The sequence below is a fragment of the Melozone crissalis genome, unplaced genomic scaffold (genome assembly GCF_028551555.1).
Source record: "Melozone crissalis strain CALT ecotype California unplaced genomic scaffold, PUWL_Pcris_2 ptg000057l_1, whole genome shotgun sequence".
In the NCBI taxonomy this organism is placed as follows: domain Eukaryota; kingdom Metazoa; phylum Chordata; class Aves; order Passeriformes; family Passerellidae; genus Melozone; species Melozone crissalis.
This window is the reverse complement of record NW_026535835.1, coordinates 7672078-7696278: the sequence shown is the minus strand read 5'-3', so window position 1 is coordinate 7696278 and position 24201 is coordinate 7672078. Positions and strand designations below refer to the sequence as shown.

Here is a 24201-nt window from a genome sequence, read left to right as displayed (position 1 = left end):
CTTGCTTAAATGACAAGGTGTAACTAACTCACGGGATGTTTTCCTTGATTTAAAGTATCCCAGTTATTCCCTCTTCCCTGGAACCCCCTCTGAGCAGCCTGTTTGCCTTTGGCTCTGGAGGGCACAGCCTTGGGGGAGACTCTGATCTGTCCCCTAGGCAGTGGATCCCTCTTTAGAGAGACTCAATCACTGCAGTGTTCATCTGTTTATCACCAGTCTCTTCAGTTTTGTGTCTTCCTTCCTCTCAGGTAGCCCGTGCTCAAATTTAGACTTTGCAAGGTTCAAACAGCCAGCCTGCTTTTAGGGGTAGAAAAGGATCCCTAAAGACCACTCACAGCTGACAACCCCCCCACTGCTGCTGTCCTGCTGATTTCCTCTCAGGAGGAGGAGGTGGGAAGACGCCTCGAGTTCCGAGGCAGCAGGAGCCTGTAGGACCCTGCTTTTCCCTTCCCATGCAGCTGCCCTGCCCTCCCTCGGGTTCCTTCAGCTTTCCTGGCGATTGCAACACCCCCGTGAATGTTTAACCCCACTGCTCCACCCCGAAGGGATGGAGTGATCCCGGGGCAGGCTCTGCTGGGCTTTGGGGTGATGTCCCACGGGGGCTGAGGCAGGAAGGGACATTCCTGCCTGGATAATCATTGGCGAGACCGAGGTCACCGCGGTAGCACAGCAGGAATGTTTCCACTCCAGCAGGCTTTGCCGGCCTGTCCTGGCGCCTGGGCGCGGTGCCAGAGGCTCGGCAGGGCCTTTCCCCATCCGCTTCATCCCTCCGGTGCCTTCCCGGAGCGCGGCCGAGCCCCGTCCCCCTCTCGGTGTAAATACCTGTACAAAGAACCGACCAATAAAGCGCTGAACGAACGCCTCTGCCTCCCGCCTCTCATTGCCCAGCAGCGCTACGGCCACCAACCCCGCTGCTCTTCCCTCCCCTGCCCATTCCCGGGGCTCCTTTCCCATTCCCGGGGCTCCTTTCCTATTCCCGGGGTTCCTTTCCCAGTCTCGGTCCCGGTCCGGTCCGGTCCCTCCCGGTGCCCACGTGGATCCCCGCAGTCCCCGTCGCGCCGGAAGTGACGCGCGGCGGCCGCGCCGAGGCGGTGGCGGCGAGGCGGCAGCATGGTGATGGCGGCGGCGGGCGCGCACCGGCCCGGGCCGCTCAAGCAGCAGAACAAGGCGCACAAGGGCGGCAAGCACAGCGGCTCCTCGCAGCGCCGCGCTGGAGGTGAGGCGGGACGGGCGCTCCGCCGGTTCCCCGCCGCTCTCGGCTAGCCATGACCGTTCTTTTTCCGTTCCCCCCCACCCAGGCCGCGTCCCCGTCAAGGCCCAGCCCCGCCGGCGGCTCCGCGACCTGAACAGGGTGGACCGGCGGCATCAGGCGCTGCAGCTCCGCCGGCAGCGCAAGGAGGCGGTGAGGCACCGGGGGAACCGGGCCGGTTGTTGCGGGGCGGCGGGAAAGGGCTCGGTTCGAGTCTCTACCGGAGGGGCTTGGATTGGGGCCGGGGGATCCGGATGGGGGCGGTGCGGCCGGGGCGGTTCGGGACTTTGCGGGGGAACGAGCGGGGGCCGGGCCCGGTTGGGTTTGGGTCGAACGGAGCCTTACGGACCGGGTGGGTTCGGGCTGCGGGGTGGGGGAGCCTGGCCCGGCCCCGGGGCGGGAGAGGAGCCGCGCTCGGGTTGGCATTCGAGCCCTGCCCGTGTGCCCCAGGTGCTGGCGGAGAAGCGCAGCCTCGGCAGCAGGGACGGGCCCCCGCACCTCGTGGTTGTGGTGCTGCTGCACAGCAGGGCTGCGGCCCAAGACTCGCTGCGGCTGCTGCAGAGCCAGGACTCGGCCACCGTCCGTGCGGATGAGGGCGGAGCTGGCGGCTTTGCCCTGCTCTGCCCCCGGCTCAAGCAGCGCTGGCGCTTTGTCACAGCCCAGGCAGGTGAGGAGGCGCCGCTGTTGGTTGGGTTCTTGGTTCTGGTGCCTCTGGCAGCCCCACTAATGGAGGTGTTTTGGGTGCAGGGGATCTCCACGCTGTTCTAGACCTTGCCAAGGTTGCTGACTCCCTGCTGTTCATCCTGGACCCTGTGGATGGCTGGGACAGTGAAGGGGAGCACTGCCTCTCCTGCCTCTTCGCACAGGGGCTGCCCAGTTATGGTGAGAAATGTTTTGGGTTTCTGGGGGTGCTTCATGGAGATTGAGTATCACAGTAACTGAATTTCAGGGCTCTGTCACGTTAATGGAGATTGTCACTGTAATTAAATTTCAGGGTTCTGTCACCTTCAGTGAAAATAATATTTTTCTTATGTTGAGGTGGAAGTTCTTTCATTTCAGTTTATGGCCATTGCTCCTTGTCCTGTTGGGCACCACTGAAACCAGTGGAACTCCCTTTGTACCTTGTGGTGCAAATCTGGCCATTTGGGCTGCTGACATCCAAATATTTGTCTGCAGCAGAAAGTTTAGGATCTGCTCTGAGCTCTGTTCTCTGCTCGCCAGCTCTGGCTGTCCCGGGAGGCACTGACCTGCCCCCTAAGAAGAGGATAGATGCCAGGAAGAAACTCTCCAAGTGCATTGAGAAGCGTTTTCCCGAGGCCAAGCTGTTCCCACTGAACACAGAGCAGGAATCCTCGCTGCTCCTGAGGCACCTGAGCTCCCAGAAGCAGAGGCACCTGGCCTTCCGTGCCCGCCGCGCCCACCTGCTGGCCCATGCTGCTGAGTTTGTTCCCAGCCAGGACAGTGACCTGGTGGGGACCCTGAAGGTGTCAGGCTTTGTCCGGGGACAGTCCCTCAACGTGAACAGCCTGGTGCACATTGTGGGGCACGGGGACTTCCAGCTGAGCCAGGTGGATGCTCCCCCTGACCCGCTCTCTTTGAACCCACGCGTGGTTAAAGGACAGAAGAGGAGTCAGCAGGACATGGAGGTTCAGGTGTGTGGGGTGAGAGCTTTGTCAGTCCTTTTAGAACATAAGGTTTCTAAAGCTTCATTGGCGAAAATACACCTGTGGGAAATATGTGGGTGAGGAGAGGGGAAAGGGGGTTTTGTCTGTGCCCTGGTGCTGGGCTGAGGTTCTGTGCCTGCAGTGTGTAATGAAAATTATGTCACAACATCATGAAGGGAGTTTCACCTGAGACTCACTGCAAGCTTCAGTTGGGTGTGCTCAGATCTAGGAGCTCTGCTTTTCCCCTTCAGGATGACTCTGGAAATGGTGCTGTGGAGATGGAGGAAGATGTCAAGGTGCTGATGAAGGCAGATCCAAGCAAGCAGGAGTCTCTGCAGTCAGAAGTGGTTCCTGATCCCATGGAAGGGGAGCAGACGTGGCCCACTGAAGAAGAGCTGCAGGAAGCAGAGGGTGAGCAGAAGCAATAGCTCTGTATTTCTTCCCTGTCCCTCTCAGGAGGTTTGTTAGAAACTTCTGTCACCAGGGTGGCTGTGAAGAAACATCTCAGTTGGGATGGCTTCCATCCCCAGTCCCATCAGGTGGTTTTGCCTGGCAAGTTAGCAGGTTTTGGCTGTCCTGACAAATTCTGTGCTGGGAAAAAGTCAAGATCTAGATTCTAGTCTAGATCTGGTTTTGGCTGTCCTGGTGTAAATATTGCTGAGGGGAAGGAGAACTGTTCCTGTACTAACCCCTGGTGGGAATCCTACAGATTCTCTGAAGGCAAACAAGAGGGTGGTGAAGGTCCCCAAAGGCACATCCAAGTACCAGGCTGCCTGGATTGTGGATGATGGAGAAGAAGGCAGTGAGAAAGATGATGATGATGATGAAGATGACGACATGGATGATGATCTGATGGAAGAGGCAGTTTCTCAGGTACCTCCAAGAGCTGATAGTACAGGTGATCTCCAGGCCATTATTGCATGTTCTAGGAAGATTCTGTCCTATGCAAGGGCATGATGCAGAACCAGGACTTGCCTGGATCTCCACTTTTAAATCCCTGCATGTATCACATTCCTTCTTTGGCCTGTTAGACCCCAAAATGATGGGCTGGGGTCCCAGATCCCACAGTGTGAGCACACTGTGTGTGCTCACAGGCTCTGTGCCAGGAGGGGGAGAGCAGTGAGGAGGAGGAGGAGGCTGAGGAGGAGGAGAGCGAGAGCATGACCGTGTCCGAGTGCCTGCGGGATGAGCAGTACGACGAGAAGATGGAGGAGGATGAGCAGATGCTGGAGAGATACAAGCAGGAGAGGATGGATGAGATGTTTCCAGATGAGGTGGACACGCCACGGGATGTGCCTGCCAGAGTCAGGTAAGAGATGGGATGCTTTGCTGGGAGAGGAGCTGGAAGGTTCCTTTCTGTTTCATTTGGTGAGGAAGCCTGTGATGTCTTAGCCGTGGTGTCTGAACCTGGCTGAAGGACTCTTGTGAAGACTCTTTTTGGCTCTGAGGCTTCCATTGCAGGCACTTGTTGGCAGGGAGGGCTGGGCCCTGACCTGGGAGAGAGAGGAGGATTGGTCCTGAGGCAAGGACAGGTTGTTTGGGGATTTGGTTGCTGGTTTTAGCTCTCTTTGCACCGACACTTTCCTGAGGGCTAATGTTTGCTTTACACCCTTTGTCCTGGTGTGTGAGACCCTGCAGACCACAGCTGGTGGTGAAGGGTGGGATCCACCTCAGTTGGTGAAGTAATTTGTCTTTCCTGCTCTCTGTTCTCAAGGTTCCAGAAGTACAGGGGGCTGAAAAGCTTCCGGACTTCTCCTTGGGACCCCAAAGAGAATCTTCCAAGGGATTATGCCAGGATCTTCCAGTTCCAGGACTTCTCCCGAACCAGGAAGAACCTCTTCAGGCAAATAGAGAAGGAGGAGACTGAGGGAGCCTTGGTAATTCCCTTTTGCTGATCCCTTTCCTATTGTGTTCCTTTGCTCCCAATAGGAGTGACTCATCAGGGAGGTGGTTGGGTGGATCTTTCAGCCAGCTGGTTCTTACCATGAAGCCCTAAGTTCACACAGTTTTCTCTTGGAGTCCCTCCCTAATCCAGGCACATCTTCTGACACTTTTTTTCTGTTGAGAGAAGTGTTCACAACTGCTCCTGTCTTGGCAGGTGGGCTGGTACGTTACACTCCATGTCTGCAATGTCCCTGTCTCTGTGATGGAGAGCTTCAAGGAGGGGAAACCCCTGGTGCTGTTCTCACTGCTTCCCCACGAACAAAAGGTGAACACAAGGGATGTGCAGCTCCCTGTTCCTTCAGGCTGCATGACTTGGGGAGGGTCTGGCTGCAGAGGGTTTGGGCTGCAATCTCCCCACATTGCTCCTGTTTCAGAGCAGGTCGGAGCACGCAGAAACTGCTGGGGGGCAGGTTAAAGTGTCTGAGCCTGGCACTGGTGACCAGTGACCTTTTGGGACTTCATTTTCCAGGACTTTCATCTCTGCTGCAATGTCCTGTTGTTTTCTGCTGCCCTTCATCCCCTGACTGTGCTGCCTCTTGCAGATGTCCGTGTTGAACTTCCTGGTGCGCCGGCACCCGGGGAACAGCGAGCCAGTAAGGGCCAAGGAGGAGCTGATCTTCCACTGCGGCTTCAGGCGCTTCCGAGCATCCCCCCTGTTCTCCCAGCACACCTCAGGTTTGTCAGGGACTGGGTACAGCAGCAGTGGGGATGGGAATTCTGGAGCAGGAGGCCTGTGATGTCTTAGCCGTGGTGTCTGAACCTGGCTGAAGGATTCTTGTGAAGACTCTCTTTGGCTCTGAGGCTTCCAGGGCAGGCATTAAACCAGGGGAGTAGAATGGCTTGGGAAAGGTGGTTCACTCATCCAGGCAAGGTCCAGGTTCCATGCCAGGGGATCACCATCATTCCCACATACTCAGTGCCAGCAGAGCAGGGGTGTTTGTTGAACAGGAAATAATGAGCTCTGGGGTTTCTCACAGCTCTGAGGGCTGCTCTTGGCCTGAACTTGATAATTTCTGTTCTGTCCTAGCTGATAAGCACAAGCTGGAGCGTTTCCTGCGCCCAGATGCTGCTTTGGTGGTGACTGTCTACGCTCCCATCACTTTCCCTCCTGCCTCAGTGCTGGTTTTCAAACAGAGGAGTAATGGTGAGTTAATAAATGCTGATGAGGTGATGTCTGGGAAACAAACTGTCCCCATTCCTGCTTATAAATGCATCTCTCCAGAAAGTATGACTTGAATAAGCTTCTCCCTTCCTGCTGTTTGAGATGAGTTCCTCTCCCTCCCTGTTGTCACTTGTCTGGGCCTGCAGCCCTTTGGGGAAGGGGTTTGTGGTAGGGAAGGGCTGATGGAGGCACCTGCCCTGGTGCAATGGTGACTCTGCCTGGCAGGAATGCACGACCTCATTGCCACGGGCTCGCTGCTCTCCGTGGACCCGGACAGGATCGTCATCAAGCGCCTGGTGCTCAGTGGCCACCCCTTCAAGATCTTCACCAAGATGGCTGTGGTGCGATACATGTTCTTCAACAGAGGTACAGCTGGTCTCTGGTGGGAGCAGGGGTTCTGGGAGTTCTGTCCCTGTGCTTGTGTTGGTGCAGCACAGCCTGTTCCTTACCTGCCTTTTGTGTTTCCATCTCCAGAGGATGTGATGTGGTTCAAGCCCGTGGAGCTGAGGACAAAGTGGGGACGCAGAGGGCACATCAAGGAGCCATTAGGTAGGTTTGATTTGGTGTTGATCTCTGTGTTGCTGGCATGGTGTGATCCTCCTGTGCCTGAGAGACTGCTAATGGCCTCTTCTGCCCTCTGCCTAGGGACCCATGGGCACATGAAGTGCCACTTTGATGGGCAGCTCAAGTCCCAGGACACGGTGCTGCTGAACCTCTACAAGCGCGTTTTTCCCAAATGGACTTATGACCCTCACGTCCCAGAGCCTGTGCCGTGGGTGAGGAGTGAGAGTGCTCTGCCAGAGCAGGAGGTGGAGATGGAATGAGTCTCCAGCATGGCTGGAGTTTGTGCCTTGGCTCCCTGGATGCTGTTCTTGGCCCGTGCACTGTGAGGACAGCACTGATGCCTTGGACGTGTTACTGCTGGGGTCTGTACAGGGGCAGCTGCGTGGCCAGCTGCTGCTCAGGTACCAGCTATAGCTATTTATTTTAATGGAAAATGTCAAAAATGCCTCAGTGCCTCTGTCGTGGTGGTGGCCAGGAGGCTGTGAGCACCCCTTGTCCACTGACCCCACTGGGATTGTTTCAGTCCCTCATGCCCTGCCACGTGGGCTGAGGGGGATTGTGCTGTGTGGAGGAGTTTGCTGGCAGTTCCTGTGCTGCTGAGAAAGCAGAGCCAAGTAGCAGCTGGGGAGGGTGACTGAGTGCAGCTCTCTGGAGGCCTGGGCCAGAGCAAGGCAGCTGGGGAGGGGAGAACAGGCAGTGCTTTGTTTCCAGGCTCCCCACAGAGACCAATGCCAGCTCCCCTTGTCCCTCCACAAAAACTCCCAAACATTTGGACTCGGATCTGTTTTTAGTAGCGCACAAACCACTGCACAAATCCAGAGTGAGCTTTTCATTCCTTGAAACACCACTCCATCCTCATTCTGCTTTCCCAGAGAGCTCTGTGAGCCAGGTCAGGGATCTCAGGTCCACATTTCCCCCACACAGCACGATGCAAACGTTCTGCACGTCCCGGGGGACTGCCTGGAACTGCTCCGAGAGCACGGCCGCCAGTCCCACGCCTGCTGTTGGCTCAATCAGCAGCTTCATCCTTTCCCACACCAGCCACGTGGCTCGCTGTGGGGACAGGGCAGCAGCAGCTGTCAGCCCAGCAGCCAGCACAGGCTGCTCCAGGGCATCCCTGCAGCACTCTGGGAAGGGAGGGCAGAGCTCCCAACAGCCCTTTCCAGCTGGAGACAGCGTGGGTGTCACAGCTGCAGTGGTGCACGGGGGGTTGTGCTGCTCTGGGAGTGTGTTGGGGTGAGAGCAGAGGGGCAGGGCAGGGGTTGGAGGCAGCTGCCTGCTGGCAGCTACCATGAGAAGGGAGCTGGGAGCCCCTTTACCTTGATTTCTTCCTCTGAGACTGTCAGGACATCATCAACCAAGTCCCTGATGATGGGCCACGTGTTGGGCCCGATGCTGGTTTTGACTGCATCTGCAATGGTGTCCCGCGGGTGGAGGTTGGGGGTCAGCTCCCCTCGGAGCTTGGACTGGTAACAGTCATCCACATTGCTTGGCTCAGCAGCAAACACCTTCACATCTGGCCTCAAAGCCTGGGGAGAGCAGGAGGAGCCACTGGGGTGACACCAGTGTGTGCCTGTCCCCTGTTTCTGTGTGTGCAGGGGGTAAGCAGGCCCTGCTGCTGCCATGCAGACCCCAGGCAGTCGGTGTCTTTCACTGCAGGGTCTTTGTGTTTCTGAAGTTAAAAGCTGCTGCCTGCCTTGAGAGTCCTGCCCTTCCCACAGGGAGATTCCTGGATGAGCTATTACCTACCTTGATGGCGACTGCTATTCCTGCAACCATTCCTCCACCTCCAACAGGAACCACCACTGCATTTACCTGGGGTGCCTGTGCAGAAAGGAAGTGTGAGGGTTTCTGACACTTTGTGTCCCCCTTTTTGGCTGTGCTCTGCATTTCCCTCACCTGCTCCAGCACCTCCAGGGCGATGGTGCCTTGCCCTGCAATCACTGCCGGGTCCTGGTTGGGGTGCACCAGGACTCCTCCTGTCTCCTGGACTACCCTGGATGCTGTCTCTGCTCTGGACTAAGGGAAAGCACAGCAGTCACCTCTCTCTCTGCCTGGGCAGTGTCCCTGGCCCATCTCCCTGTGCCTACCTTGTCACTGGGCTCACATGGCACCAGCGTGGCACCATAGGCACGAATGGCATCTTGCTTACACTGCGGGGCAGTCCGGGGCACCACGATGTAGGCAGGAATCCCTGTGGCATGAGAGAGGGAGTCAATCCAACAGCCCAAAAACCACAGCGGCCAGTTCAAACTGCAGGAGCAGGCAATGCCTTGCCTATGCCACCTCCTGCATGGGTTCAGGAGAGGGATCTCCATCTTCTCCAACAGAACCAGCTCTGTATTTACCCCGTGCCTGCCTCTGGGACCTGAGTGGGGGTACAGGTTACCTTCTGCCTGGGCAGCACAGGCGAGTGCCTGCCCGTGGTTGCCGCTGCTGTGTGTGACCACAGCGCGGGGCAGCTCCCGGCCCGTGCGCTGCCGCTCCTCCACGAGGCTGCTCACGGCGTTCAGCGCTCCGCGGATCTGCGGGGACAGCGCAGGGCTAGGGGTGCTGGGCTGAACATCCTCCTCACAGCACTCCCCGAGCCCTGGGCAGCACCGTTCACTCCAGGGAATTAACGGGGCGGCAGGAGCTGTGGGTGCCGGCGCAACGCGAGTTTCCCTCTTGCAAAAAGCGACCTTTGCCCCGGGGCTTCGCAGTGCCGCCATCCCCGCGCACCTTGAAGGATCCGGTCTTCTGCAGCAGCTCGCACTTGAAGAGCAGCTTCCTGCCGGCCATGCGGTCCAGCCCGGCGCAGGTGAGCAGCGGGGTGCGGTGGATGCGGCCCCGCAGCCTCCGCTCCGCATCCCGCACCTCGCCCAGCCCCAGCGGCGGCGGCGGCTGGCCTCCGTGCGCGGCCATGTGCGCGCTCCCGTGCGCGCCTGCGCGCGGCCGCGCCGGCGGTTTGTCCCTGCGCGGCCGCCGTCGGCGCCGCCCGCCCCCGGCGCTGCCAAGATGGCGGAGGGGCTGGAGCGCGTCCGCGTCTCGGCCGCCGAGCTGCGGGACATGGTGGCGGCGCAGGCCCGCGCGGCCGGCGGCGGGCGAGGTGAGGGGGGCCGGGGGCACTCGCGACCCGCTGCCGGGCCGGTCCTTCCGCGCACGGGCGGCTGCCCGCGGCCGCGCACGGCCCCGCGGCCGCGCTGCGCCTGGGGTAGGGCTTGGGGCAGAGCTGCCGCCCCGCCGGCGCCGGCTCTGGGCTGTCCGGGCTGGGAGCGCACAGAACCGACCACGGGGAGCCTGCGGGGCAGACGGAGGCACCCGGAGCGGCTTTGCCTCGGGATGGTCAGTCCCAGCCCCTCGGGGTCCTCCGGGCCGAGCCCCCGGTACCGGCGGGGTTCGGGGCTGCGGTAGGGAGAGGGAGAAAGTTTAGGGAATGCAGTGGGGAGCAGCCCGGCTTCGGTGGGACGTTTAACCGTGCGAGGTCCAGCCTGGGCTCTGTAACGATTTTTTTTTTTTTTTTGTAAATACGGTTAAAGGAGGAGGAGAGAGACGTTACCGGATTGTGAGCAATGGGGAAAGGCGCCTTTGAGGAAAATGGTCCGGTGGCAGAGCGGGCGCTGCTGGGGATGGCAGCTCCTGCACCCGCAGCGGGCTGTGACTGCTGCTGAACCTGCCGTGATACAACTTTACTCTTGCTGCTTGTGCTCAAATCTGGTGGTGTGCTTCGAGGAAAAACCTGTTGCAGGATGGGATTTGTAAATGGATCAGGCCAAGGATTTGATCAGTTGTGTTAGAGTTTCTCATTTTCTACTTTTTCTCTGTGATTTCCCGTAAATATTGACATAGATTTTCAGATCTCTCCTGGACCTGCCCTGAGGGTGGCAGGCTCTTTGCCTTGACTTGATTATTTGTCATGGTATTTTTTGGGAATAACTTTTTTCTGTCTGTTTTTCCCCAGAAAACATGAAGGAGGTGAAGGAGCCGAGGCACCGCAAAGACAACAGGCGCCCAGACCAGGAGATTTACAAGCCTGGCCTCTCCAGACTGAGAAGCAAACTTGTGTCACTAAAGCAAGAGGCCTCGGAGAAGGAAAGGAGCAGAGCTGAGGAGGACAAGGAGGAGAGTGCTGGGGACAAGGACTCTGTGGGAATGGGAGCTCCAGCTGTGGAGGACTGTGACAAAAGCGATGGCCCCAAGCAGAACGGTCCTTCACAGGAGAAGGAAGAAACAGAGACCAAAGGCGGCCTGCAAAGCCAGGAAAACTCATCCAAACAGCCCATTGTGGATGAGTGGTGCCCAAAGGCCCCCAGGAGAACCAAGAAGCCAGACCAGCAGATCTACCAGCCTGGGAAACGCCTGCACTCTGCTGCTAAAGAGCCCTCCCTGCAGCCGGCCAGCGAGGAAATCATCGGGAGGATGGAGCAGCTCAAAGTCGAGGGAGATGAGGAGATTGAGAAAAGCACTGGAAAAGACAACAACAGGAAAACCAAATCCAGCAAGGAGGACAGAGAGGGGAGCCAGGCAGGGGAAGCACTGAAAGCCTCCAGGGGGGATAAAGGGAGGCGAGCAGAGCGGGGTGACAGGGTGAGGAGGGCGGGGGATGAGGGGCTGCCGGGGAAGCTGGGCTCCACCAAGCGCTACTCCCGCACGGACAAACGGCGCAGCCGCTACCGCACCTGCAGCACCAGCTCAGCCGGCAGCAACAACAGCACGGACGGAGCCCTGCTCGTGGACGGCGTGGAGAGGAGGCAGGAGCGTGCCAGGGAGAGGATACGTCCCAGGAAGCAGCTCTCTGTGTCCTCCACAGACTCCCTGGATGATGACAGGATTGATGAGGCTGAGGTGTACGTCTCCAGCAGGAATTCGGACAGGAGGAGGCATTCAGAGCAGAGCCGAGCTTCCAGGAGTGAGAGTGAGTGGAGCAGCAATGGCAGGGAAGCCAAGGGACCCTTTCGAGTGACATTTGACAGCAGGACCACGAGCAGGGACAGCAGCCTGGCAGATACAGATAAAAAAAAGTCCCTGAAGGCCTTAGAGGTTTCGGAGGTGAGGAGCCAAAGCAGGGAGCCCCAAGGGAGGGGCCGTGGGATTCTGTTCCTGCCTGCCAACACGGACCTCTCTGCCAGCTCGGTGGGTGTCCCTGAAGCCACTCACCCCGGCCCCAAGCTCCTGCTGGGTGGGGCTGGCAGCAAAGGCCCCCGGAGCCGGGGCCGGGGTGGCACCGCCCGCCGCCTGTGGGACCCAAACAACCCGGACCAAAAACCCGCCCTGAAGAACCAGACTGCTCAGCTTCACTTCCTAGACACGGATGATGAAGTGAGCCCCACCTCCTGGGGGGAAGCCCGCCAGGCCCAGCCCTCCTATTATAAATTCCAAAACTCTGACAACCCCTATTATTACCCTCGTGCCTCCGGGCAAGGCCCCCAGTATCCCTATGGTGGATATTCCCTGCAGTATCCTATGGGTCCAACCAATGGGGTGTACCCAGGAGCTTATTACCCTGGGTACCCTGGCCAGGCAGGGCAGTACCTGTGTGGCCCACTCCCTCCTACTCCTCTGAGCCCCGAGATGGAGCAGCAGATGAGGAACATGCAGCAGCAGGAGCTCAGCAAACTCCTGCGTGAGGCTGGCAACCAGGAGCAGCAGCTCAGCAACCTCCTGTCCAGAGACCGCATCAGCCCGGAGGGGCTGGAGAAGATGGCCCAGCTGAGGTTGGTGGGTGGGCTGGGGAGGGTGAAATACAGGAGAATGGTGTCTCCTTGGGGATCTCGGTGGCTGGGAGATGTGGCACTGGGTTGTCAGTTTTTTGTGTGCCTGGTCTGTTTGTTGTGTGCCAGCAGTGTGTGGGTGGTGGAAGGAAGCTGTGGGTGAGGATGGATGTCACTTCCCTGTGGCTTCTTGTGCTTGGTGAATGCCTTGCAGGGACACAGAGGAGCAGGACAAGCATGTGCTGAAGGTTTTTGGTTCTTCTGGCTCTTGCTGGAGCTGATGTTTCTCAGTTCCAGTGCTCTCAATGTTTGTTATCAGACTTCTGCTTTCTTACCTCTCCTTAGTGTGTGCCCAGGAAGCATTTTGTTCCTGGTGCTGTCAGTGCCTTTCCAGTGCTGTGTAGTTTTGCTCTTGATGCCACTCAGCGTGGTGACACTCTGGTAGGAGTAGCCTGGTGATGCCAGTCTGTCAGGAGAGCAGTAACACTGTTGCTCTGGGGGGTGGTTAATATGGCTGCAACAAGTTTCAACTTGGCATCTTTCACGTTTATTTGTGATCTCTGTGTCTGCAGGGCTTCTCTGGAGGCTGTTTTTCAGAGCTGACTGACAGCAAATCTAGCGAGTGAGCTCATTTCAGGGCTTGTTCTGTGTTTTGGGCACTTGCTGTATAAACCATGGGGTGGGATATGTCTGTGATTGAAGCAGCACTCGAGGTTTCAGGTGTTCCTCAAGGAGCTGAGGTCACCCAGAGCTGTTGTATGGAGGGAGGGGAAAGACTGGAGTGCTGCTGTGTCCTATGGAAGCCCACCCTGGCCTGGTGGGCACAGCTGACCCTGTCCTTGCTGGTAGTGCCCCTTGTGTCCTGCCTGTGTCCAAGTGCACACAGTTCCAGTTGTGTAGGGATTTTCACCTGATATCCATCTGTGGAAATGTCCTGTTCTCTTGGTGTTTGTGCTGCCCAGGTGTGTGTGCAGGGTTTGAGGACTATGTGGGGTCAGGCAGCCCATCCTGGCTGTGTGCTTTGTGCAGGAACTCATCAGCATCCTTCTCTTATCCATCAGGCTCTTCCAGGCATTGCCATCAGGCTACACTCCAGCCTTTACCATCCACAGTCTCCTACTGTTTCTGTAGGACCTGAAAGATTGTAAGGAATAAGGCAGGAACAGCTGAGGATCCCCCTTACTATTAACTTGCCCCACATGTTTCAGTGCTATTCCTAGCCTGAAGGAACAAATTTTATAAAATTTGGGGGAGAAATTCTGCTCCAGCATCCAGGCAGGGCTGTAGGCAGCTGAGAAGGGGAGTGTGATTTTTGGGACTCTGAGGCTTTATTTCCATTGTTCCCAACTTGTTAATTTTTGAGAAAGTGTGTATTTTGTTGTATTCTGTGTATTTTGGTTGGATGGAAGAGGGGTGGGAATCATTTTAATGGCAAGATCTCTGTTGCCCTGTGCTTCTTTGTGTTCTGGTTCCTGGCCCAGACCTTGTGTGTGTGTTCAGAGCAGCGTGTGTGTTCTCTGTGTTGGATCAGGAGACACTTGTGCCTTGCTGTTGGCAGAACTGCAGCCTTGCTCCTTGCTCTTTACCAAACCTTGATCCATCCCGAGTCACCTGTACCAGGGAGATGCTCCTGTTGGATTTGCCCTCTTGGAGCAGGAAGGGGTGTTGGACTGCAGCAGCTCCCAGCTCCCTGGGGGCTGTGTGTGAGCAGTGAGTGCTGCTGGCAGCTGGATGTGAGCAGCAGGTGGTTCAGCACGTGTTCCCTGTGCTCTGGGCAGTTGCTGTTGCATTGACCCTTCCCTGACTGTGTTTTGCTGCAGGGTGGAGATGCTGCAGCTCTATGAAAGGTGCATCCTCATGGATATTGAGTTCTCTGACACCCAGAATGTGGACCAGTTGCTGTGGAAAAATGCTTTTTACCAGGTGATCGAGAAATTCCGGCAGCTCCTCAAGGACCCTCAGGGGGAAAACGCCCAAGAAATTCGGAACAAACTGCTCTTGCTTCTAGATGAGGTAAGAAGAGAGAAATATCCCCAAATTCCACTAAACCTTTGGGTAGGATTGACTGGCTTTTAGAAAGGGATGGTTTAATGAGGTAACTGGTCATCTTGATCTTATTCATGTCATCCTTATGCCAAGAGGATGCTCAGACACATTATGGTTTATTGGGGCAGGTATAGGTCGAGGTCGACATCTGTTACAATTTAAACCAGTTTGTTTTAGTGTGTTTGTGTTAATTAGAAATTGATTTAAGCTAAAGTGAAATTAATGCCCTGAAGTGAAGCTAAAAGAGACATTCCTGGAGGTGTTTGTGGCAACTTTACCAAATTTGCTTGGAAATCATTCTGTAAAACTGAAGCTCAGTTTGTTCTTTGTACCAGGTAGGCTGACAGACCTGAGAAGATTTGTTTTAAAGAGTTAGGGTGAGAAAAGGAACTGCTGGAGGCCTTTAGTTCACCCTCCTCCTCAAAGCAGGATTTGTTGAGCACTAAATCCAGTCAGTCTTGATTTTGTGTAGCTCAGTCTTAAAAACCTCTGGGGCTGGAGATCCCCCAACCTCCTTGTTGTGTTCTGAAGAGGAACAGCCCAAACCTCAGGGAGCTGGAGCTCCTTTCTTGCACATGGCAGGGTTGGTGTGGTGATTTTGTGCTTGTCATTAGAAAGCTCATAACATCTAAGTGTGTGTGTGTGTGTTTTGCAGGGCTCTTCTTTTTTTGATGGCCTCCTCCAGAAGCTGCAGGTCTCCTACCAATTCAAGCTGGAGGACTACATGGATGGGATGGCCATCCGCAGCAAACCTCTCAGGAAAATGGTAGGTTGGCTTCCTCCTGGAGGCTTCTCATCCTGGTAATCCTGTGCAAGGTGCACAGGTGAATGCCTGAATGCAAGGGGCAGGCAGCTCTACTCCACACAGAGCCAGTTTGTTTGCAGGGAATCTTTCTCAGCTGCTGGACAACTCTGCACTCTGGTGCAGTAACATTTCTTAGCTTGCTTTGCAAAGAACTTGTTTTGTACCAATAATAAAGCAAATAAAGCAAAGAAGTTCTTTGCTAATAAAGCAAAGAAGTGTCCAAAGGCACCCTGACCTTTCCTGAGATATTGATCATGGGGGGTTTTTTTCCTGCCTGTGGAATCCAGAATAATGAGGGAAAGCTGGCAGTTGTGCTGCCTCCCTGACGTGTTGCCCTGAGCTCTGAGTGCAGGTGCAGGGACAGCTGGGAGAGGATATTTTAGTCCAGCTCCATTCCCACAGAGATGTGTTTATCCAACAGCTGTCCTCAAATTGGTCGTGGTCTGAACAACCCCCTTCTGGGGAGAGGTGGGGTATTGTGTCAGAGAGGAGGTGTTTGGGGGATTGGCTTGGAACCTTGTCATTTCGTCCCGCTGCCCTTTTGTGAGACCTTCGCTGTGTCACTGACCTCATATTGGCTCTGTACAGCCCCTGTGGGCTCTCTGGCTCTGCAGGTGAGTCAGGGCTGTGTCCCAGGTGCTCCATGGCTGCTCCTTTGCAGGTGAAGTACGCCCTGATCAGTGCCCAGAGGTGCATGATCTGCCAGGGGGACATTTGCCGCTACAGGGAACAGGCCAACGACACGGCGAACTACGGCAAGGCCCGCAGGTAGGGACCAGCTGCTGTGTCTCTCCAGCACAGCTCTGCCTCTGCACACCAGGGCTGGCTGTAATTTCATCCCTGAGCTCTCCTCTAGCCAAAGAAGGCTTTCTCTTCCTTTTAAAAGTCTTTCCACTCCTCTGTTGTGTGGCAGTCCTGTAAAGGTGAAGGGTGTAGCTGGGTTTGGCTGTTCCAGAGAGCAAGCTGCCAGATCCAGTCATCCTCCATCTAGAGGGGGAGGTGGTGGAAATTGTCCTGTGCTGATCCTGCAGCACAGGTGGTGGAAATTGTCCTGTGCTGATCCTGCAGCACGGAGGGAGGGTTTAGACCACTGAGCCTGGCAGATTTGCTCTTGTGTGTTCTGGTGATTTTTGCATCCATATGCTCTCACTCCATCAGAACTTAGCAGCACTTGTTGCCCCTTGCTCATCTGTGAGGTGAGCCAGGAATATTTCTTTCCTTCTGCAGCTGGATCTGCCTTCTCTTACCCAGTGCCAAGGATGAGCACAGCTCCCTGTCTGTGCTCACTCCTGCAGGCAGAGGGCACTTGTGGGAAGGGCCAGATCCCTGCAGAAATGCCAATTCCAAGGGGAATTCTGCACCCTTGAGGGCAAGGAAGGCCACCTGATGTCCTTTCAGTGACCTCTTCTCTCTGTTTTTTCCCTTCCCCAGCTGGTACCTGAAGGCTCAGCAAATTGCTCCCAAAAACGGTCGCCCATACAACCAGCTGGCACTTCTGGCCATCTACACGGTAAGATGCTCCTCAGGCAAGGATGTGCAGGCACAGGGAGAGTCTCTGGGATGGCTGGGAGATTCCATCTGGTGGAGAAATGCATTGTTGAGGGCAGTGCTCAGATGGTTTGGGTTTTTTCTTAAAAGGAAAAAGAGGCTGATGGCAGGATGTGCTGTGTGGATTCCAGCTGCTGTGGCTTCAAGCAGCTTTGTCAGACACACGCTACTCCCTCAGGGATTTTGGGGACTGTTTTGTGGGCTGTTGAGAGTGTAATTGTTTTAAGTTGAAAACACAGCCCACTTTTTGCATGAGATTTTTGTGCTCAGAGCCATCTGTTTGCTGTCTTATCACTGAACCTGTGGGCATTGGTCTGAGCAACATCCACACGTGATTTCCCCGGGTTTCAGTTGTGCTGGCTACCCCAGCCATGCAGGAAAAATGACTTCAGGGAAGATGTGGCAGCAGATAATGGAAGCATCATGCTGGGGCACAGGGATCTGCCACTTCCCAAGCCTGAAAGATGCTGGTTTAAAGCAGAGAAGTTCAGAAGCACCTTTCCTTCATGACCTTTCTCACTGTGTCTGTCTGTCCCAGGCAGCATTGAGGGAGGGAGAAGGGGAAACACATGGGAGCACTGGGGCTTTGAATGCCCCAGAGGAGTGGCAGCTCTGAGCCACTTGTTTTTGTTTTGGTGTGTTTTTTGCAGAGGAGGAAGCTGGATGCTGTGTACTACTACATGCGCAGCCTGGCTGCCAGCAACCCCATCCTCACTGCCAAGGAGAGCCTGATGAGTCTCTTTGAGGAGACAAAACGCAAGGTGGGTCTTGGAGCTGGGCTCTGGGGTGCTGCTCCTGCCTGTGCTGCAGACCATGGAGAGGATGGTGGATTTTGGACTTGGAGATACTTCTTACCTACTTCTAAGAAATTTCATGACAGAGGCAGCCTTCAGAATGGTGGTTTTAGGGTGGTTTGGGGAGCTGAATCTTTTGTTTCTGGGTCACAAAATGATGCAGCTGAGCTCAGCAAGGGCTGTTGGTTGCTGTGGTTTGCAGCATGGTCTTGGCATGCAAGCACTGCTTTATTCCATAGGTGCCCCACATGTGGGGATGAATAAAGGAGGCTGTAATGCCTTTGTGCCCCAGGGAGTCACCCCAAATACACCACATGGGCTCCCACATGTTCCTGGGACTGGACACAGCTTTTCTTGTCTTGGGGTAGCTGGAATTGAAAACTGCTCACCTGCACTGTTCTGCAGAGCCAGAACCAAATTCTGGACGTGTCCATGAGTTACTGTTGTTGTGAAGCAGGGGAAAGAGCTAATTTTTCCACGAATAGGAAATGATACATTTCCCCTGACCCTTGATCCCTGGCTGATCTCAGTGTGTCCTGTGTGCCCAGTCCGAGCAGATGGAGCAGAGGAAACACCAGGTGCTGGACGTGAGCCCCAACCGCCGGGGCAAGGGCAAGAAATCCACGCTGAGACAAGTGGGAGACGATGCCACCAGGCTGGAGATCTGGATCCATCCCTCCCACCCCCGCTCGTGCCAGGGCCACGAGTCCAGCCGGGATTCTGAGCAGGACAACGGGCTTGGGAACCTCAGCCCCAGCGACGTGAGTACCGCGCGAGGCGGCCGCTGCCCTCGCTCTCATGTCTTTGGAATGCAGTGGAATGACACTGGATCTGTTTTGCTTTCCTGTTGCTAAATTTTCCAGTGTTTTGGCTTTCCCTGTGGGAGCTGTGCCTGGGTCAGGCTGAGGAGCTGGTGACCTCGTGCCTCTCGTGTTTAAGGCATGTTGTTACCATCCCTCTCTTCGCAGCGCGCGCTGGCGTGGCTGATGGGGAGCAGGAGAGAGGCACAAACGCGAGATGCTGTAAAATGCTGCTGCTCTGAGGGCTCTAACTTGGGTGAGGCTCCCGGTGGGAAATGAGGTCAGGTGTTGGAGAGCAGGGTTAACAGTGACCCTGGCAGTTGTGAGGCTTGTTCTGGAAGTGTGTCACTTGTCCCGTTGCCAGATGATCGCTGAGAACGGGAAAACCGTGGTTTCAATTTCCAGTGTAGGTGTTACATTTGCATAACTTGCTCTGCTGAGAGGCCACACCAGCACCTTTCTTTTGCAAGAATTAAAAATATAATGAAGTGGTGGTGTCTGCTGTGAGCCTGTCCAGCTGTACCTTGCAGGAGGAGCACGGGTGAGCTCTGTTTGTCAGGCCCAGGAATGTGGGCAGAGGCAGTGGTGGTTGGGAGCTCATCCTCCAGGAATCTTTGCACTGCTCTGGCACATTTGACTTGCAAGAGAACTTGCCAGGGAGCTCTGGGCTGCCTGTCCTAAAATGGCTGTTAAGGATGGGAGTTTAGGAGAGCTGGGAAAACCTTCCCTGCACACTGTGAGGCCCAAAGCTTCTCAGATTTGTGCTTTTGTAACGAGTTTGTGACTTCAGCTGGGTGGAACTGGGGTGAAGTCTTGGGGCTTTGAAAGATAAGCTCTGGCACGTTGCTGCAGCATTTTTCAAATGTTCCTGCCCTTGGTTATTTTCCCTCTCCTCAGCTCTTCTGGGGACTTTTGCTTCCTCAGCATCCCTGAAAGGAACGTGCCAAGCTTTAGCTTCTCCATCAATCACAGGTGAAGCTGCTTGGCATGAGATGCTGTCAGTGTTTTTGGGGCACTGGTGGGGGTTTCTCTTTTGCAGTGCTGTCACAGGAGGCAGAGTAGCAGCTGGCAGAGTGGGAGGCAGGGATGTGTTTGTAGTGCAGCACTTTGTGCTGGAGCTTCCCCTTGCTCTGTTCAGTGGGGTCTGTGCTCTCTGAAGTGCAGCTTGTCTGTGCACACTGTGTGATATTTACCATTAGTCTTGATTTCTTTCTGTTTGAAACATTGGCTCCAGAAAAGCAGGAGCCTTCTGATCATGGAGAAGCCACACCATCAGAAATAGAATGGCAAAAGGGAGCTGAGGGCAGAAATAGAATGGCAAAAAGGAGCTGAGGGCCTGGGTTTGGGCACTGTTGGTTTTGGCAGCCAATATATTTATTCTCAGGCTGCCTGTGCCTACTGTGGGGCAGCCCTGGAGTTGGCACAACTGCTTTTGGGGCCATATCCACCCAAAATAACCACGTGGAGAGGAAACCTTAAATCTGTGTTGCTGCCAAAGCTCCCGAGCTGTGAAGCCGTGGGCTGGATGAAGACAGCAGCTCTTGGGGAAGCTCTGGGCTCCTTCCTCATGGAAGCTGTAGCCTCTTATCCTGCTCCTCGCAGCATCCCCGGGTGTTTTGGAGCCGAGCAGCCCCGAGCTGCCACTGTGTGGCAGTGTTTGGCCTCGGAAGGGCAGGAGCAGGAGCAGCCCTGGCATGGCAGCACCTCTGCCCCACATCCCCGGCCGGCAGGAAGGGAACAGCTCTGCTCCCAGGGGACGTGTGCCAGCGTTTGTGTGTCATTTTGGGGAAATGAGGCTAAATGTGTCATCATTGCCTGCACAGTCCCTTCCTTGCCAGCTTCAGCCCTTGAGGAGGCAGAGGCAGGCTGTGTTCTGTGCTGGCCCTGATAGCTGTGCTCTGCAGGTAGCAGAGGCATTGCAGACCCACAAAACCCCTTTAGCCCCCTCAGAAATGCCCTAAACCCCCTCAGTGCACCCCAAAACCCCCTCAGAGATGTCCTAAACCCTGATAATGCTGTCATCCTAAACCCTCTTGCAGACCCCTTTAATCCCCTCACATCCCCCCCCAACCCTGTCAGAGACCCCCCTGCGCCCTCAAAAATCACTTTAACACCCCCCAAACTGCCCTAGGGATGTCCTTAGCTCTCTCAAACATCCCTAACTCCCCTCTGGAAGGTCCTAAACCACCTCAGAACCCCTCCTAAACCCCCTCAGAGATGCCCCAAACTCCTCTCAGTTTCTGGGCCAGAGAAGGGGATTTTGCAGGGCAGAATGGGTAAATTCAGATGCCAGATATAACACTGCAAATAAAGCTATAACAGCTCTGGATGCATTCTGGGCAGGGTGTGGGACAGAGGCTGTTGTTTCAAACCCAGCCACAGGTGGTTTGACTGTGAGGATGCTGGCTGTCCTACAGGTGGCAAGAAATCGATTGGGGATGTTTTCTGTCCTCAGTAGTCGCTGTCTTTGCTGTGCAGGTGGTGAGGTGCCAGCCCTGTGACATGACACACTTTGAGGGAGGTGCTGCACGATTTGCTCTGCCAGGACCTGCTGCTGTCCCTGTCAGCACATACTGCACATCTCTGCCCAGGTCTCACTCCATTCTCCCTTATGCAGCTCTGTACAAACACCCCAAAATTGCTTTATTTCAGGGTCAGGAGCCCACAGGCTGGAGTTAGTGATGTGGGATGGCAAGGGTGAGAAGGCCAGCTCAAAGCACAGCCATTTCTGGGATGAGGGAAGCGTGTGGGGCTGGCAGCTTGCCTTGCACTGTGCTTTTAGGTTAGGCTTGGCAGAGCTGCCTGCTTCACAGTTTGCTCCATTCCCTTTTCTAGGAAGATGCAGAACTGGAGGCACACACCACCTGTGCACACCAAGGGGTGTAAATCTGTGTTTGGCCCCTTCCCCTGTCACTGGGTTTGGCACTGCTGGCACACAGAACAAGGGACAGTTTCAGAATGGCTGTTTTGTGCTCAGGGTTTTGGCTGTTTTGGCCACAGCCTTTTGGGGTTTCATTCTGTGAACAGCTGCTCTCTGTGGTCTCTTGTACGTTGCACGTTTCTGGGTGTGAAGGAGGGCCCAGGCTGACCCTTCCCCTGGCAATATCTGGTCACTTTGTGTGCAATTCCAATGAGAAATGCTAAAAAAGGAGGCTGAGCAAGTGAGCAGGTATTGGTGAGCTCAAGAACTGAACCTCTGCCATTTCTTCTCTGCCCCTGGTTTCATTTGCCATGGCTCTGTATTCATCTCAAATCTGATAGTACTGTAAGCAGTTTGCTCTGCAGGCTGTGAATTGGTAAAGTAAACAGGGCAAACGGGCTGTCAGTCTCTTGAGAAAGTGCTAATATTACACTGAGTTTGAGATTTTAATCACTCCTGTCAGGAAATGCTGAGTTAAGGTTCTCACAATTGCTGCTGCCTGCTGCCTGTGCTCTGCAGTAGACACTTCCTTGTGTTACACACAGCATGCAGGCACTAATAAAGATTGCTGCAGCTAAGATTAGGGAAGAGAGGTTTTCCCTTGGCAGGCCAGTAATTGAATAATACTTCTCTCCAGATGGCTGAATACTTCATCATCATTAAAGAATTAAGTCTCTTAGCCTCTTTGTGAGAGGTCAGTCTTGTAGAACCATCAAAAGTTTGGTCAGGGCCACCAGAAAAGCTCTTGGGAAAGCAAAGGGCAGAGTCAAGATGTGCTGTCCCAGCCCTGTGCATCAGCTGCAGGAACATTCCCATTTTCCTCCAGCCTGCTGGTCAGGGATGGAGGTTTTGGGTTTGCCTGGAGCAACAGCCCCTTTGCAGTGGCAGAGAAATTGGGGTGGAACCATTAGCTCTGGGATTCAGAGCAGGTTTTAACTTCCATTCCTTTACTCAGACTTTGTTCTCAGCACAGGGAGTGTGGAGCACTGCCCCAGGGTTTCCATGAGTGAGCAGTAAATAGCACCTGTATTTTGGGCAGTTTTGGGAATCATGTGCAGGAGCTTGGGGCTGCCCAAGCTGCTTCCTCACCAGAGACCTCGTGTCCTTAGTGAGAGGGTCCCTGTCCCAGGCAGCTCCTGCTTGTTTCACATCCCTTTTTCCTTGGTGATGTTTGTTGTTCCTGCTCTGTGCTCTTGTTCCTCTTGGGCAGCAGCCACTTGGGTGACTGGGCTGGCTCCTTCTCCTGCCTGGTTTCAATCCATGCAGTTTTTCATCTGCTGGAGCTTGGGCTTTGCATCTGGAGGGGTAAAAACTCCTTTTGGTCTGGGAGCAGCTGTGCTGGGGCTTTCTTGGCCATTCTGCTCCTTCAGCCTGGGCCGGTCACACACGGGGGGGCAGAAGTGACCCAGGTTCAGCGCTGGGGCTGCCTGCATGTCACTGCCTCTGCTCCCTGGGAGTGTCTGCTTTGTTCAGAGGCTCTTGTGGTGTGAGCTGGGTGTCTCTGAGCATGGCTCATGCAAATACACCCCACAGACATCCCCTGTTTCTGAGAGCTTCCCCCTCCACTCTCAGCTCTTCCCCTCACCTTGTAGCTCTGTTCCATTACACATGGCTGGAGGTAAGTGGCAGGCAGAAGTGGAAATGATGTATTGCTGTAATGATGGTTGTTCTTCCATACAGATGCACAGAGAAGGGGCTGCTTGGGGAACTCATTATTTTTGGTGCATCCCTGCCAGGCTGGTGGGAGCATTTCTCCTCGCTGCCAGCATGGTTGGGTGGTTTCACTCAGGACACTGAAAGATTGATCTTTTCTTTGCAGACTCCTATAAATAATCTTTGCTGGATGAAGTGCAGGGCTCCTACAGGGCTCTCTCATTTGATCCTTCCATGGTGTCAGGTGGGCAAAGCCCTCAGAATGTTCCATTTTAGGATCTTGTGATCTGGAAAATGAGCCCAGGCAGCTGGGACTGTGCCTGTGGTTTATGTGGGCAGGGTGAAAACACAGACTTGCTGCCTTCCCCCCACTGCTGGGGCATTGCTCCCCAAAAATGTAACCCTGCAGGCTGCACATGATGTCCTTTTGAATGCTTTTAGGGGTTTTTTAACCCAAAGCTAGGTGCTGGTGTAGAGAGTGGAGGGAATGGAACCCAGCAGCCCAGCAGTGCCTGCACATGGCCTGTGTGCTGTGCTGGAGCTGTTCCCACAGCAGTGAAACACCTGAGCCCCACCTGAGCAGTGGTGTAGGTGTGTCCCCAAAGGGAGGGAGTGTCCTCTGGGGTTTTTCTCATGGAAGGAGCCAGTGGGATGCACACAAGCTCTGAGAGTGCCATCACCTTGTCACAGGAGGGTGACTTGTGTCAGGAAGTGTGTCCCCTCTCAGGTTAGATGCTCTCTAGTACTGGAGTGGGTGATTTTGTGTGAGGGGTGCTGTGCTCTGGGCTGTCCTTGCTGTCAGAGGATGGCAGTGCTTCCCCCCAGCCTGCTCCTGCTCCACACCTCTGCAGAGCTCCAGCACTGCTGAGCCTCCCCTGCAGCACCCACACGAGAGAACAGCAAGAGCTGCTGCATCCTTCATCTTTGTGCCCAAAGCGAGACTTGAGAGGGAGAAGTGTGGAGTTCCCTCTGCCCTGCCCTCATTTTCCTCACCCCCACAAGCTTGCAGGAAGCTGTTGGGTTTGGTTACTCATTCATGGAGGTCAGCACTAGGTCTGGGGTTTTTTTTTTCCCTTTGTGTTTAGGAAACAGTTTACAAACTGTTTTGAGCACGGGGGAGCTGGTGGCGTGTGAAAGAGGCCTGTCAGCCTCTTTACTGCTGGACTTGCATTAATTCTCTGCCCTGCCTCCTTTTCTGTAATCTCTTTCTTGGTTGGCAGCATGAGTATTTCTGAGTGCTTTCCCCTGCCTGCAACCCCTGTGCCTCCTGATATGACCTCAGCCACCAAACCACCTTGGGGCTTTATTTTTACTCAGGCCGTTGTGTTTCGCGTGATGAGGTTGCTTTCTTTCCCTCAGCAG

At 55.1% G+C, this 24201-nt stretch overlaps 3 protein-coding genes and 2 non-coding genes across 7 annotated transcripts in view; 4 read left to right on the top strand and 1 right to left on the bottom strand.

Moving 5' to 3' along the window:
* Positions 1-1099: 1099 nt before the first annotated feature.
* TSR1 (TSR1 ribosome maturation factor) lies at positions 1100-7028 on the top strand. Its single transcript, XM_054286973.1, has 15 exons — positions 1100-1216; positions 1299-1402; positions 1700-1916; positions 1997-2131; positions 2471-2901; positions 3165-3324; positions 3623-3786; positions 4020-4222; positions 4628-4790; positions 5012-5122; positions 5400-5532; positions 5885-6001; positions 6245-6385; positions 6494-6568; positions 6665-7028. The coding sequence occupies exons 1-15, from the start codon at positions 1111-1113 to the stop codon at positions 6841-6843; spliced, it is 2439 nt and encodes an 812-aa protein (XP_054142948.1). The 5' UTR covers positions 1100-1110; the 3' UTR covers positions 6844-7028.
* LOC128944326 (small nucleolar RNA SNORD91 family) lies at positions 4283-4373 on the top strand. The gene has a single exon (XR_008483801.1). It is a non-coding gene; the product is annotated as a small nucleolar RNA SNORD91 family (small nucleolar RNA).
* LOC128944327 (small nucleolar RNA SNORD91 family) lies at positions 5580-5670 on the top strand. The gene has a single exon (XR_008483802.1). It is a non-coding gene; the product is annotated as a small nucleolar RNA SNORD91 family (small nucleolar RNA).
* Positions 6906-24201, top strand: part of SMG6 (SMG6 nonsense mediated mRNA decay factor) — a 107833-nt gene continuing 90537 nt past the window's right edge. The window contains exons 1-8 of one of the 3 annotated variants that reach the window (XM_054286970.1): positions 6906-6984; positions 10524-12276; positions 14094-14286; positions 14975-15085; positions 15786-15892; positions 16556-16634; positions 17323-17433; positions 18015-18227. In XM_054286970.1, coding sequence (XP_054142945.1) covers positions 6921-6984; positions 10524-12276; positions 14094-14286; positions 14975-15085; positions 15786-15892; positions 16556-16634; positions 17323-17433; positions 18015-18227 — 2631 coding nt within the window. In that variant the 5' untranslated portion in view covers positions 6906-6920. Of the gene's footprint in view, positions 6985-9577; positions 9672-10523; positions 12277-14093; positions 14287-14974; positions 15086-15785; positions 15893-16555; positions 16635-17322; positions 17434-18014; positions 18228-24201 lie in introns of those variants that run through there. The other 2 variants (XM_054286972.1, XM_054286969.1) reach the window with 2 other exon arrangements.
* SRR (serine racemase) lies at positions 7296-8901 on the bottom strand. Its single transcript, XM_054286976.1, has 5 exons — positions 8674-8901; positions 8483-8602; positions 8333-8407; positions 7903-8112; positions 7296-7636 (listed from the first exon to the last, which is right to left on the bottom strand). Exons 1-5 carry the CDS (start codon positions 8899-8901, stop codon positions 7439-7441), a joined length of 831 nt encoding a protein of 276 aa, XP_054142951.1. The 3' UTR covers positions 7296-7438.

Bases quoted from the DNA above. Each gene is read 5' to 3' on its own strand.
- SRR (XM_054286976.1), bottom strand. From the start codon at position 8,901: ATGGAGATCCCTCTCCTGAACCCATGCAGGAGGTGGCATAGGCAAGGC. The intron at 8,603-8,673 runs GTAGGCACAGGG...GCTTTCCCTTAG, and splicing joins CATGTGAGCCCAGTGACAAG to TCCAGAGCAGAGACAGCATC. The intron at 8,408-8,482 runs GTGAGGGAAATG...CTTTCTGCACAG, and splicing joins CCCTGGAGGTGCTGGAGCAG to GCACCCCAGGTAAATGCAGT.
- TSR1 (XM_054286973.1), top strand. From the start codon at position 1,111: ATGGTGATGGCGGCGGCGGGCGCGCACCGGCCCGGGCCGCTCAAGCAG. The intron at 1,917-1,996 runs GTGAGGAGGCGC...TTTTGGGTGCAG, and splicing joins CTTTGTCACAGCCCAGGCAG to GGGATCTCCACGCTGTTCTA. The intron at 3,325-3,622 runs GTGAGCAGAAGC...GGAATCCTACAG, and splicing joins AGAGCTGCAGGAAGCAGAGG to ATTCTCTGAAGGCAAACAAG.